General features: G+C 50.2%; 1 protein-coding gene across 2 annotated transcripts; it reads right to left on the bottom strand.

Annotated features, from left to right (window-relative positions):
* Nucleotides 1-2,051: 2,051 nt before the first annotated feature.
* On the bottom strand, nt 2,052-10,670 carry LOC135977557 (interferon-inducible GTPase 5-like). Of its 2 annotated transcripts, none has more exons than XM_065578821.1 (2): nt 10,493-10,670; nt 2,052-4,115 (listed from the first exon to the last, which is right to left on the bottom strand). In XM_065578821.1, exon 2 carries the CDS (start codon nt 4,097-4,099, stop codon nt 2,798-2,800), a length of 1,302 nt encoding a protein of 433 aa, XP_065434893.1. In that variant the 5' UTR covers nt 4,100-4,115; nt 10,493-10,670; the 3' UTR covers nt 2,052-2,797. The 2 variants fall into 2 exon arrangements, with proteins under 2 accessions (XP_065434893.1, XP_065434894.1); XM_065578822.1 differs by having other exon boundaries at nt 2,052-4,111.
* Nucleotides 10,671-14,908: the final 4,238 nt, after the last annotated feature.

Below are 14,908 nucleotides of genomic sequence, written 5' to 3'. Positions count from 1 at the left end.
GCACTGGGAGCCAGGACTCCTGGTTTGTATTGTGAGCTCGATGTCTGTAGTTGTTGCGCAATCTTGAGCAAGTCACTTATTTTCTCTGTGCTGCACTTTTCCCCTGTGAAATGGAGATCCTGCTCCTTTGAGGTCTGTGGCACAAATCCCACCAGCTCCACTGGGAGCAGCGCTGTGCCCAGATAGGGATCACAGGGTTAATTCATATGTAGAAAACTCCGTGGTGAAAGTCTCAGGAGAGAATAGTTTATTATTAGACAGAAATTATGCGGCTGTGGGAGCAAGACAAACAGTTCATAAGATAGTGAGAAATCGGGTGTGAGGGGAGAGGGGACCTTAATTTTGTGTTTTAAGAACAAACCTGAGTATGTGACTGGGAGATTCTTCCCCTGAGACTCAGGCAGGTTTCTGTGATTCCCAGACCAGCCTGGTTTCTCTCCAAGTTCTTATAGAATCATAGAAGATCAGGGTTGGAAGGGATCTCAGGAGTGATCTAGTCCAACCCCCTGCTCAAAGCAGGACCAACCCCAACTAAATCATCCCAGCCAAGGTTTTGTCAAGCCTGACCTTAAAAACATCTCAGGAAGGAGATTCCACCACCTCCCTAGGTAACCCATTCCAGTGCTTCACAACCCTCCTAGTGAAAAAGATTTTCCTACTATCCAACCTAAACCTCCCCCACTGCAATGTGAGACATTAGTCCTTGTTGTATCATCTGCTACCACTGAGAAAAGTCTAGATCCATCCTCTTTGGGACCCCCCTTCAGGTAGTTGAAAGCAGCTATCAAATCCCCCCAAATCTGATCCTGACCTCATCCCCAGGGGATTCGAGCACTTTCCGGTCGGGTGTTAAACGAGGTGACTGACGTCTGTCACGTGTGATTCGGTGCCTCTCAGCCTCTCTTTGCACTGTGTGTGCAGTGGGGTGGTTGGTTGTGGGAGGTGTCACAGGCTGGCCGGCTCTTTAAGGCAAGCAAAGCTCAGCCTGGCCTGGGAGGTAGCAGCTCGCTCCCCGCTGCGGGTGATAGGGCAACTTAATGATACTTTTGACCCCAGCTGGGCCTGGGCCAGGAAAAGACGATACAAGGGAGGGGGACTCAGTTGGGGCAGAGCCAGGAGAGAGGAGTGGGAGCCCTGGGGCCTGAAGTCCATGAGAGAAGGATGGTACCAGAGGCAGCTCTCTGCTGCCATCTGCTGGAAGGCAAAGGGACTGAATGAGGCTGTAGCTCATTTACATATCAATTGCGGATGGTTTGGGGACATCGGGGTTTCTCTGGAGAGTTCCCTGGTGGAAACCAGCTGGGCAAAGCCTGAACAGTGACTGGGATCAGGGTCTACGTTCACCTAAAGACCCTGGTGCAGCCTCCCTGTCCTAACTGCTGAAATCATTGTAACAGCCCCAGAATGGCTGAGTGGTGGCAGCGTTAGGTTTAAGGTCCAATGGACGTGTCCCTGCACAGGTTTAAACCCACTTCTGACATCATCAGAGCAGGACGGGGGTAGAGCCCCAGGGACCCTGATTCTCCTGCAGCCACAAACTGTGAGTGAGGGGCTGGGAGGCAGAACAAACTGTATCATCTGCTCAGGGGGTAATTAGTCGGGACTGTGACAGATACACCCTGAGACAGTAGATGGGGGAAGGTGTTAAACCATAAATGTTTGTCCCAGCTCACCCCGTCCTTCCTCTTTCCTCAGCCAACAAAGTTCTTCTGTTTAACCCTCTGGTGACTGTGCTGGCGAGTGGGTGATTTGCCCAGCAAAGGTGCCCAGAGAGGATACAGGTTCCCAGATCACTGGGTGGGGGCTTGAGTCACAGTTAAGGAATTGTAGAGAATCCCCTCAGGTAAAGACCCAACCCTTGTTGCTGGTGACGCTGCTGCTTCAGGGTTTCGCTTCTTCTCCTCACAAATACCCTACGGATGCATCCCCCCCGCCCTTCGTTAAACCCCCCAATTAGTGACACTCTAGGGAAGAGCTCCTGTCTACTCAGAGCAATGCCCTTAAGCCATGGGCCTTTAGCAATGGTGAAATTCAGAGACACGGGCTCTTAGTGCAGATTAAATGCAAGTTTATTATAATTGAAATATTAAATCATTTCTACAAGACAAGAGGGGCCCGTTCTGGGGGTGTGAAAGGATCGCAGAACCGGACCGCTAATCATTATGGAAACAAAATCAACAAATCAATGGGTTATTGGGGGAAGACAGAGGCTGAAGCACTGGCTATACATATGGCCAAACCAGCCGCAATGTATCTGAGTCTCCAGTTGCTCAAATGAATTGTTCAATCATCGGCTCTTCTAACAAACTACAGAATAGGCTCCCACTGAGAATAGCAAATCAAGGAGCAACAGAGGTACCTAAACTCAGCATCAAACACTAGAGCCTCTCTCCACACGAACTCACCAGCCATGAATGGGAGAACAGCCCAGAGTATAAGTGACAGCTGCCACTCAGCCAGGTCATTATCAAGCATCCAACATGGGTTTATCAGCCAGGCACATCTTGACCCTTCTCCATTTCAATCCAGGGCCATTCACAGGGTTAATAGCAGAGCCAGACACAGGTGCTTCCCTGGACAAATCTCCCTTTGCATAAGGGGCTGGTTAAGCCTATGAGCGCAGAGACAGAATTACAAGGACAGTCTCAGCATTTCTTAATCTATTATTGTCTAACAGGAGAGCCTAGGACCCCTGTCAGCATTTTCATGAGACTTCCCACAGCTTTGAGCTCCAAGCTCCAGCTGGGACAGGGTCTTTACTTTCATCCTTTCAGCCACGTGCTGAGGTTTCTTCCTTTCAGGGGGTGTGGGTGTTTTCATGCTGTTTCCCTGAGTTTGAAATGTCTCCTTCCATAACCACCTCCAGGACTCGTACAGCGTCAGCCGCAGCATCATCCAGGAAATTCTTCAACATGAAGTATGTGGTAGGGAGAGAAACTGCTGCAGATACCACAGCACCTACCACAGGTATAACATTCAACAAATACGTCGAATATTTCACTGCCCCAGCTGCGTACTTGGTCAGTAGCTTAATTACAAGATCTTTTGTTATTTCCTCACTCAGTGGGGACCTTATAACAGCCTTCAGCTCTTCAATGGGCTTGTTATTCTGTCTAGCAAGTGTAGCGAGAGCGTTTTCATTGAGGCCGAAGTCCCTGCAGTACTCTTTCAGGGACGTCATCAGCATGGCAACATCACAAACAGTGGAGAGACCTGGGAGAGGAACAGCAGCGACTGCGCATGACGCCAGACTTTTCAGCCATATCTGCGTTTGCAGCTGTTGTTTTTTCTTCTCCAAGGTTTCTTTAGAAACATTGGACAAGGATCGTAGAAAAGCGAGTCTCTTGTGACTGTGGAGCTCATCCACTAGCGTTTCCTGCAATTTGGGAAAATCGTACTTGCCTAAGTCCCCTCTAGATACAAGAAAAACCCGTGAGGAGGCCACCTCTGCTGCCTTGAGGCCACTGATGCAGTTCTCTCTGATGATATTGAGGATCGCACTCTCACTGTACTGATGTGGCCTTTTCGTGGCAGCTTTCCTCTGCTTCAGGATTCCCTTCTCGTCATACAGTTCTCTCTCATTTTTCAAATCCACATCCACCTTGGAGCGCACAAAGTAAAACTGCTTCCCTTGTCTCTGGATCTCCTGGGCGAGTTCAATATCGTGGGTTTTGAAGCGGGTGCAGGAGATGATGATGAAAAAGTCATAGCGACTGAACCCCACCTGCTTGAGGTACGTGTCTGATTTAAATGTTTCAGTCCCGATCCCTGGCAGATCCCAGACTATTACATTTGAGTAGCTAGGATGTGGGTAAGCAGTGGGCTCCATTGTCGTTTCAGTGATCCCTATCTCAGCAGCAGCATCATCTTCATCCCTCAGGTCCCGGATGGTGTTGACAAAGGACGATTTTCCAGAGCCCGACTCCCCCGTGACAGCAATGTTGAGAATGATTTTATCAACCATCTCCAGAGCCTCTTTCGCTTTAGCAGCTGCTTCGGCGAGGTTTCCTTTCCCAACAGCAGCCATCAGTGCTTCCATATCCTCTTCAGGTATCTTGGGAAGCTCTTTAACATCTACCCCAGCCATGGCAGCTCCCATGCACTGCTCAGCCTGCCTGAGAAAAGACAATGAGATATTCCATGTATGGTTAATTTAGACAGAAGATAGACATCAGCTCACATGTGAAGGTCCAGTGGGAGTTTGGGCAGGAAATGGGAAAAGTGGAGTTAAGGTGACACTTTCCACTCATCTCAAGCACATAACCTTAACTCTGCCCCCATAGGAATGCCAGGAGAGACACCCCCTCTGTTTTTGTGAGGACAGAAGGGTCCACACAACATATGACACATGAAATCCCAGAAAAGGATGAGTATTTTCCCAACAGAAAGCCAAATAATTTCCTTACAGAAAGAAGAAGTTTCCCATGAAGTGCTTGGGATGGGTAATGGCTCCCAATCAGCCTGCTGGGGCTTCTCCCACCCTGCAGACCTCAGTGAGTCCACAGAGAAGGGAGGAAGAACCCCACACCTCTCAAGCCTTCTGCTCTCTACACAATCTCTAGCCCTTCTTCCCACCTTTGAGCTAGAGCAGGAGTCTCTACCTAGAGCTTCCAGGAGAGCCAGAGCGGGTGGGAGAGGGGACTGGGTGACTATCAGGGGCTTGGAAGAAGTCAGGGGCATTTTCCTTCCTTCCTGTGGCCCTGTGTCCATGATGGGAGAACCTGCACTGGATCTCAGGCTCATTAGTTCTAGCAGTGTCTGCACTGGGGCTTTGGTTGGCTTAAGTATTTCACACAGGATGTGACATTTTTCACAGCCCTGAGCGATGTAATTAGGTCGACCTAACTCTGCAGTGTAGACCATCTCCTAGAGGAAGCAGAGGGACAACGTTTCTTGGGCACAGAGCCCACTGGAGGGCAGGCGTGGGGATTCTGGAGCAAGGAAACTGCCTGTGACTGTTTCTCCTGTGTTCAGAAACCACAACTGTGTGTGCGCTCTGTGCAAATAAACAAGCTCACACCAAGAACAGACCTGACTTGTGTCTTCGATTTCTCCTCCTACTGCAACTAGCCCTGCAAATAATGGTGAACCCCATGGCTCTAAGAGGGAACAGTATTAAGTGGGACTTTCATTTTCACAATCTCCCTCATTCATTCCCTGTGGCTGTAGAGAGCCTCTTATGGAGAACCCCCTGCTTGCCGGTCTGTAGGATGGCGTCAGAGATGGTATGAATTGTCCTTGTGGGGGAAAGAGGGAAAGTTAGTTTAGACGAGCTGGAGCGGCTGCTGCTGTTGATGCTGTCACAGTCTGACCCCGCCTGGTTTAAGGCAAATCCAGACAAACACACACAAAAGGGGAGAGGAAAGAGAAGTAAAGGGAGAAAATGCAGCTTCTGTCCCTGGGGCTGACTCTCACTTCCAGCCTCATGGCTGGAGAAACACAGGCCAAGCCCATGGTCTGACCAGCCTCTCCCACGGCTGGCAAACTCATGCTGGCATCTGGCTGTTTAAGGCCTGGCTTTTAGCTGCCTTATTGGTCACAGGCTCACAGCCCACGTGCAAAGGGTAGAATTGTCATGGCCTGTGAAGCTGAAACCTTAGCAGACAGAGGCAAAAGGACGGGGGGGAGAACAATGCCCCAGGATGGACGGGGTTTCCTCACGAATCAATCTCTCATCCCAGGTGGTGTTTAGCAGATTCAGCTGGAGCTGGTGGCATCATGTGGCTCCCTCTCTGACCTGGCCTGGTCACGTCTCTGAGGATGAGGAGAACAAGGCCCAGTAAAGTCACGGTGGATCCTGGTGTCCCAGAAGACAGTGGGGATGGCAGCCATGCTGGTGAGGCTTGTTTCTCTCAGTCCCCCCATCCCAGTGCTCTCATTTAGATACACAATATCCAGGTGGGGGGATGGGTCTAGTCCCGTTGACATTAATCACTCAAAGGCGCTCTGGGGATTTGAACTGTGGAAGTTTCCTCCCATTTCCGGACTCTCTCAGCTCATTGTCGTGCCAGCCTGGGACTTCACCAGAGCCCTGCAGAGCCCATAGCCTGAGCCCAGCTCTTTTCCCTCCCTCAGTCCCATCTGTTGGTGTCAAGGCTGATTCCCCACTCTGGCACTTCGAGTGCACAAGGTGGGGGCCCGCAAGGATTCTAACAATTAACACTGGCCATTCCAGGCTTGTATTAAACTCCCAAGGTTACAGCTTCTCTCTGACCTTGGATGGGTAGATGCTGCCACCACCCAAGTTCAAAAAAGCCCTTTGAGAACCCAGGAAGGCGCACTTGGGAATTCCTCCCTGTGGGGTGCCCTCAAGCCCTTTGACCCCCCCTCCGGGGAAGAGCTGAGACAGAAAACAAAGGAAATCAGCTGTTGCCACCAGCTAGTTAAACAAAATGTGAAAAACCTTTTAGGACACAGAAACCCAATCCTGTTCTTCAAAAAGGAAAATTTTATTAAAAACAAAAAGAAAGAAAATACATCTGGAACTTAGGCTTTTGCTAAATTTAAAAAACCCACTTACAAAAATTAATCATCAAGAATAACCTTCTTGAGGTCCAGCTTAACGGTTATAAGCAAAACAAAAGCATTTGGGGTTAGCACAGAGGAGTCCACAAGCCTTACAGAAATAAAGGAAATAACCCTAATCGCATCTTTCTAGATATTTCCTGATCTACTTACATATCTGGGGGGTTTCAAATAAGTAGTTCTAGGTATGATCTGATGATTTTCATATCTGGCTTAAAGCTGCTTACAGCATTGCTGCTCTGTGTCTCCTCTCTCTGGAGAACAACCACAGACAGACAAAATGAAAGTTTTTTCCCAATGTTAAAAAGCTCTAGGCCTCCCGTTGGCTCTTTAGGTCAGGTGCTCACTCCCTTCCTTTTACGTGTGCACTTTCTTAACCCTTTACAGGTAAAGCAAGTAGAGAACCGCTACTAACAGGGATTTTATAGCTAACTGGCTGGCTGGGTCCATAAAAGGGAGCTTCCCTGCCCCTTCATTTATCACTGTTGGTCTCCTGCTTTGCTGCCTTTTGCAAATAGTTTGTGTGACAGGCTGAGCTGGACTTTTGTCACCTTGGACGTGCTGGACTGTGCCATTGGGGCCAGCACTGATGGCTGGGGGACAGTGCCATACTGGGGCATTGGGCCCTAGTGCCATACTGGGGCATTGGGCCAGCACAGACTGTGATGGGAAAGCACCTTTACTATAAATCCCACCCCACTCCCTGCAGCACAGCGCTGCCCATCGAGCTCCCTGCCCTACTCCCAGCAGCACAGCACCCCCTACTGCACTCTCATCCCACTCCCTGCAGCACGGCGCCCCCTACTGAGCCTCCCAGCTCCCTGCAATACAGCGCCACCTGCTGAGCCCCCATTCTCTCACTGGCCCCGTTAGCAGCTACACACGGTGAATGTTTCACAGCAGGACCATTAACCCTAAAGGATAAAATGATGTCACAGAGCTCACGGATTCCAGGACTTTCAGAGACCTCCAGGACATTTTCCGCTTCAGCCCTGGGCGTGGGGGGGGCCGGAGCTGTCAGCTGGCCGGGGCCCCGGAGCTCTGAGCTGTTGCAGGTGGTGTGTGTGTGTGGTGAGGACCTGGAGGTGCCTGGGCAGTGACTTAGGGCCCTGAGGCACCGCGGGCCCTGGAGCTGTCAGCCACCTCGGTGCAGGTGCTGGACTCATAGGCGCCAACTTCCCCCAGCGCCAGTGGGTGCTCGCGCCCCCCAGCCCCCGGCCCCGCCCCAACTCCACCCCTTCACTGCCCCCTTTCCCCACCCCCATTCCAACCCCTTCCCCAAAGTTCCTGCCCTAACTCCGCCCCCTCCCTGCCCCTATTGGACCCCTTCCCAAAATCCCCGCCCCGGCCCCACCTTCTCCCCTGAGCGCGCCGCATTCCCCCTCGGCTCCCCTCCCTCCCAGCTGCACGAAACAACTGTTTAGTATGGAAAGCACTGGTAGAGAGGAGGGAGAAGCAGGACCCAGTGGCGCGCTCAGGGGAGGAGACAGATGTGGGGTGGAGGTAAGCTCTGCACCTACCAATTTTTCCCCGTGGGTTCTCCAGCCCCAGAGAACCCGCGGAGTCGGCATCTATGGCTGGACCCCCTCCCTCCCCCCACCACGAGGCTCGGGCTTCAGTCACCCCCCCGTCAGCCCCTCCCCCCATTATTTTAGGTTATTGCCCCCGACCTGTCTCTGACTTTTACTAAAATTAACCGTGACAAAAGCTTAACTGTATCCCCACCACACTGTAACACACTGTACAGGAGAGGGGAGAGGCCCTGAGGAATCACATGGCAACTGTGTGGCCTAGTGCAGAGACGCCCCTGGACCTGGACTATTCCTAGCTCTGCCACTGATCTGTTGGGTGACCTTGGGCAAGTCACTTCCCCTCCCCATGCCTCAGTTTCCCACCTGTATAATGGGGATAATGATTTAAAGCTGTTTGAAATGTCCTGATGTAAAGCACCAATGAACACTTCGGTGTTTTGATTATTACCTAGGCACAGTAGCATGGCAACTGCAAACCTAGGCGGGGACGACAGCTGTGTAAATGGCCACAAACTTCCACCGACAACCATTTCTCTTTTTGGTTAAAACACTAGGGAGTTAAATAGCAAAAACGTCATTGAGGCAGAGTTCAGGTTGCCCAGTGAGAGCTCCTGCCCTTCCAGAGCAGTGAGTTCAGCACAACTCCAACTTCTGAAAAGCTGGAAATAGAGTTAGGGCAAAGGCCCACATCACCTTAGCTCTGCCCCCTTTGAGCGATGCCCCCTGTGCTCAGAACATGCCAACGCCCACTCTGCCTGGTCAGGGTTATTCACTGGCACTACCTGCACTTGTCCTATGCTCAGACACTGAGCCTGCGCCCCGCCAGAACACCACACCTGTGTCATAGAAATTTCTGTCTGTTACAGCTGAGGAATAAGGAAAGACGGACACAGCTAATCAAACAAGGAGCCCCGGGAGGGGCGATCCGTTTATTTCAATTGCAATTGGGTTCGAGCTCATAAGGCAGCAAGAACCAAGAAAACACTTACACCAAAGCATTATATGCAGTTGCTTATGATAATCTATTGCTTTATGATTGGCCAAAATTTGCTATCATTACCATACCTAATTAGCAAGCTACATGTATCTGCCCCTCTTATGACCCCTTATTGTTCATCTACTTGCCCCCTCCTCCTTGCTTAGTTTGCAAACCAAGCAGTTAGGTATCTACAGGACGCAGGCACAAACAGTTGCATTGTCTGCAGGTTTGGAGTTTGGCTACATTTCCTCTTGAAGGAACTTCCTGAGTTAAGACAACCCATAGCTGATGTTTTCCCTTCTTCTTTCTCCCATGTGTACGTGACAAATTTGCCCCCTGGCAGTTAAGTAGAATAATTTTATATCACCTGTAACATTCAAACCACATCATCCCCTTTTCCAGCCCCGTCACGCTAGCACACAGGGTAGCATCTAAATGTGTCCTTTCCCCTCTTCATCACTAAACGCACAGCCTGCGCTCATCTCCCACCTCGCTGCTGACAATCCCCATGACCTGCTACTGACCCAACCTGCTCAATTCTGTATAGAAACGATGCAGACTGGAACCTCATTCCTTCGATCACACACCTGGGGGAATCAGACCCAGATCTCCTCAGATCTCAATCACAGTTCTCCTAGTCGGCTCCAGCTTATTCTTCCCCCATTCAGGACAACGGCACCTCACCCAGTGACTGCAGCTGGAGTTCACACAGACAAGTCCCAGGGTCTATTGGCAGCGTCGGGTGGAAGTGGGGGTGGGGGGTGGGGCAGAGCTAAGATAAAGCATTTACCTTGGCGCTGCATTTCATGGTCTTCAGACATTTGAGTTTTGCTGAACTTGACATTCTGGAAGGGCCCAAGGTATCACTGGGCACCTTTTCTCTGTGTTAATGAAGGTTTTGCTGCTTAATCTATCCCTGCCCACCCCCTGCACCACAGCACCCCCCCCGACCTTCCCAAACTTCTTCTGAGCCCTGCCTCCCTGCAGCACAGCCCCTGTACTGAGCCCCCCGCCCCACAGCAGGCCCCCCAGACTGAGCTCCCCCCGCCCAGCTCCTTGCAGAACAGCGCCCCCTACTGAGCCCTCACCGCACTCCATGCAACATGATGCCCGTAACTGATGCCCACCACCCTGCTCCCTGCAGCACAACTCCCCTAATTAACATGCCAGCCGGCTCCCTGCAGCCCAGTGCTCCCACCTGAGCATCCAGCCACCTTCCCTGGGGCACTGGGCCCCCTGTGAGATCACCAACCTCTCCTTGGAGCACAGCGCCCCCTACTGAGACCCTGCCCCACTCCCACAAACACAGCACCGCCTAATTAGCCCCTGACCTGCTCCTTGCACCACAGTGCCCCTGACTAACCTGTGGAAGGCAAGTCACCCCCCATTACACCCTCCTCCCCTCCTGGTTGCACCTATGGTTTAACAAACCACAACCCAGAAAAGAATCTCTCACCGTCAGCCCCTAAACCCGTCAGTTCTTCTGAGCTTTATTGAAGTAGAACAGATGGGCCAGTCTCCAGCTGTGATCTCTTCACACACAGACACACGTCTCCTCCTTATATACTGAGCCGAGACATTGATCTGATTAATATCAAAAGTGAAGGTAGCAAGTCACAGATTGGCTGCAAAGCTCCCCCCATCCTCACAAGACAGACTGCCTAAGCAGGCCTGTTTGCTTCCTGTTCAGAGACGGTAAACAGTGTAATTGCCAGAGTTACGTTACCACACAGCTCTTTCTAATCAGTCACAATTATTCTTCAGCTAAATACGATACAGATAAACCATATTAAAAACAATAAAAGAACCTACACACGTGCTAATAAGCTCACCAGAGATCCCCCAACTCCAACAGGAGCTGAGCTCTGGCTGGGAGCAGCCCTTCAAACCCCACCCACGGGTTTCTCTGGGGTCACAAACTCATAACAGCTTTTGCTCAGAATAAGCACTGAGTCTTATGGGCCTCAGCCGGCCCAGTCCTTGCAGTCCTTCCCTAAGGATTGGGGAACCCTTGGACCAGAGGTCTTGTCCATTTACTGGATCAGAAAGAAGGCGCAGAGTTAGTGAAAACTCAGGTTATTTATCCCAAAATTCGTTCTTTGTCGTTTGATCCCTGGAGAATCCAGTCTGAACCAATGAATGACAACTTCTGCAGGTGGCGGCGCAGCTCTGGACACATTACAACCTGACTGATTTTGCCAAAATATCCCCACTGTTCCCAGGCACTGTAGTTACCCCACCTCAGGCAGATACAGACAATCCTGGCCCACGTGGATCTATGAACAATTGCATTTCATACAACAGACTCCAAAGACAATAAACTTAACTCAATAAGCTTGGTCCAGGATATCGCCATCTCTGTTACGGTTGTTATTACAGGTGTTGGCTGTGATTGATGAAATTATGACTTGTTGACAGGCCTTTAATGTATCAATGATGTCAATGCAGATGCCATGGAAGGAATTCCACAGGTCGATCAGTCAGGAGAGAGGAATTTTCATTGCCCCCTTGTCATAAACAAGCACGGGCTATGAAGAGGGGATTTTCTGGCAGGTAGTTGGAATGGTTCAGGCTGCAGTACCACTTCCCCGCATCTGTGATGTATTTACACTCCTGTGTCGTGCTGATTAATCTTCGACCAATAATCTCTGATTAGTAACCTGATTGATCCTGGTTATCTGACCTCTTATTAATAGAATTGAACCTGTAGCTCTACCTAGATACCAAGGGTATCAGTGCCTGGGGGCAAACGGAGATAAATGTGTGCACCTCCCCTGGCAAGCGCCCCCTGCTGGTGGGGCTCCTAGCTACGGAGCAATCCCAGCGTTAAGGTTCTGGCTGAATTTCCATTACAAGCCTGACTTTGACCCCTTCTAAAACGCACACAAAAGGCCTGATAACAATTGTGTTAGTCCAGTTTTAGGCCAGTGTGAGCCCTTCCAATGTAAAACTGGGGTAACATTGGGGTGAATAAGGGACAACAAGTCACATCGCCCTAAAAACTACCCCTGACCTGAAGCAGAGCTCCCTGCAGCGGGAAAGCTGGTCTCTTCCACCACCAGAAGTTGGTCCAATAAAATATATCACCTCACCTACCTTGTCTCTCACAACTGGTATGTTGCATCTGGGCTTAAGGTAGAAATTTACAATAGAATTTTAAATGAATCTGACAAAGGGATCCTGAGGGACACCATGCTAAAAAAGAGAGGGGTTCAGCAGGGGCAAAAACATCTGTTATTGGAGGGGGTGGGGTGTTTTTAGCACTTTGTAGCGAAAAAAGAGAGAACGAGTCAAAACTGGGCAGAAAGCTGTTCCAGTGGTTTGGCTGTGAGCCTTGGGGCCCGGTGACTGAGTTCAGCTTTGTACCCTGCCTGCTCCTGGGCCAGTGACAGATTTCCCCAAGTTATTTAGGCACTGGAGAAGCAGACAGGTGCTTGGTGGGATTTTCCCATTGGGAGTTAGGCACCTAACCTGCCAGGTGCTTTTGAAAATCCCCCCAGGCACCTGTCTGCATAGTTGGGTGTCTACATCCCCATTGCAAGTATGTCCTCAGCACCAAAGATCAGTTAGTTAAAGTCTAATTCCCAGCATTCCTAGCTTTGGAATTTATGCTGCTACGGTGGGTCACTGGCTCTGATGCCCTTAGTGCAGGGTGTCAAATGACTGCTGGGCACCTGGTCTTTGATTTTATTCAAAGACTTAGTAGCCCTTGTTCCAACAGAGAGAGACCTCAAAATACCTCCCAAACACTAGGGAGGCTTGTCAAAGGAGAAGGAAGGTTGTATTACAAAAGCAAGGTACTGAATCTCCTTAACTCTGCCCCTCATTGAGATGCCATGTTGATCTTCCCTTTGCATGAAGAATATTGAAAACGTGCACCACCAAACACTGGTTCTAAGGACTTGTTTCACATTTACGTGTCCAGCACTAAGTGCGATGATTGTCACCAGCCGTTGCTCTTTTCCTCTAACTGCTCTAATTTCCTGACCAGGGCCACAGAGCTGAGTGAATGGGGACACACTAGCTCACAGGGACAAGTGGCTGAGGTCTGGAGACTCTGCACAAGGTGCTGGATCAAACGGCTCCAGAGCAACGGGAGTTGCCTCTGCTCAGACTGGGCCTGTCTTTGGACCTGTGTGAAGAAGCATTTTCTTCTCTTCGTTCCCAGTGTCCCAGCTGTTAATTTCACTGACCCCTTGTTCTCGTATCAGGGGCTGGTGAACAGAAGAGACTGATCAGGCTTCGCTGGGCAAAGACTGAGGCTGTGCTAGTGATGAGTGGAATCCACGGGAGCAGAACAAAGTGGTACCAGGCTCCTGTCATGTCCCGGCTGTGTGTGCGTGTAAGAGAGATCATAGTGCCCTCGTGTGACTGCAGCCCTCACACAGGATATGGGGCCTGATACTGCTGCTCACTAAGGGAGTTTTCTCTTAGCACAGGTGCTTCAGGCCTGTGTTTTGGAACTGAAGGAGCCGAGTTTCTTGTCCTTGCTCCCCACAAGTAGACGGACCTCAGCTCTGACCCTATCTGGCAATGGCTACATTCCAGTGATGAATTTGGGGACTGGATTACTTTATTTCTTACACCTTCAGGGCCATGGCTTGGGATCTAACCTTCCTCCAGACTGCCAGTCCTGCCCAGTGCCCGGCTAACACATTGGCACTCACGGCACTTGGGCACAGATCTGTGTTACTAGAAGGTGTTAATGGCTCCCCCATCTGCCCCCACCCTATGAGCTGCTCCCTTTTCTCTCATTGCATAAAATAGACAGTTATGAACCCACATCACAACTGCAGATTATACAAATGCATTCAAAGATTGAAGCCAAATTACTAAATAAAAACCTTGTGTGATTTTATGGGTAGGCTTTTCTGGAGACCGCTTTTGATGAATTGTCTGAGGGATCCAACCCCTGGGGGTGGCAGGCAGAGGTAGAATATAGTGAGAAAGGGGGTTTCCCTAATTTTGCTTTTGTTTTTTCACCTGGGAAAATGTGACAAAAGAAAATGATGCTAGAGTTTATGAGCGAGCCAAGGTGGGTGAGGGAATGTCTTTCATTGGACCAACTTCTGTTGGGGAGAGAGACAAGCTTTGGAGCTGCTGTTTGAAGAACGGTAAGCAGCTCCACATGGTGTTCCCTCGCCTATGTTTCCTGGCAAGAGAAGGGCTACAAGGGTTTTGTTTGCTGACTGAGAGCCAGCCCCGCTTCCCGGTTTTCTCCCATTTCTGCAAAAGAGGCAGCTCAGCTGTTACCCGGGTTTTTTCAACCCAAAGCTCTCGGTAACTTTTACTCTGTGCCAGGTGGTGTCAGGAAATAAATCAAGGGAGACACGGCATCTGACCGACACATGGTGGGCCCAAACAGGACAACACAAGAGTGCTTTCACTTAAAGCTAAACTTTACTTAGTCTCAAGCACTTACACATGTCTGCAACAGGTTAGTGAAACACCCCCAACCCTCGATAATTACCGAAGGTGAGCGTGGCTTTCGAATGGCACCGTGACAGGCTTCCACTGCTGGTGGGGACCCCACGATGCGTCCAGAAGGAGTGTGCCGGAAAAGCCCCTTCTGAGAAGTCCGGTCACCTCAAACTTCCCCCCTTATTTCTACATTAGTAACATAATGACATGTCCCTTACAGAAAACTTGCTAAGCAAGCAATTTTAAAGATCAAGCAAGAGATTTCCTTATGGTCATCAATTTACCAGATATGTTTTTTTCAGAGTGTCCGTGCCTTGAGGCCCTGACAAACTTTCCCAGGGGAACATAGAGACAGACTTCCTGTTTTTCTAAAATACATAGATCAGCAATTTCAACATTCTTAGCAGGAAGGACGCGGGGTCAAGCTGCCCTGTCTGTGGCACCCCAAACC

The sequence above is a fragment of the Chrysemys picta genome, unplaced genomic scaffold (genome assembly GCF_011386835.1).
Source record: "Chrysemys picta bellii isolate R12L10 unplaced genomic scaffold, ASM1138683v2 scaf3, whole genome shotgun sequence".
Taxonomy (NCBI): domain Eukaryota; kingdom Metazoa; phylum Chordata; order Testudines; family Emydidae; genus Chrysemys; species Chrysemys picta.
Note: the sequence above shows the minus strand (reverse complement) of the source record. Positions and strands in the feature narration are given on the sequence as shown.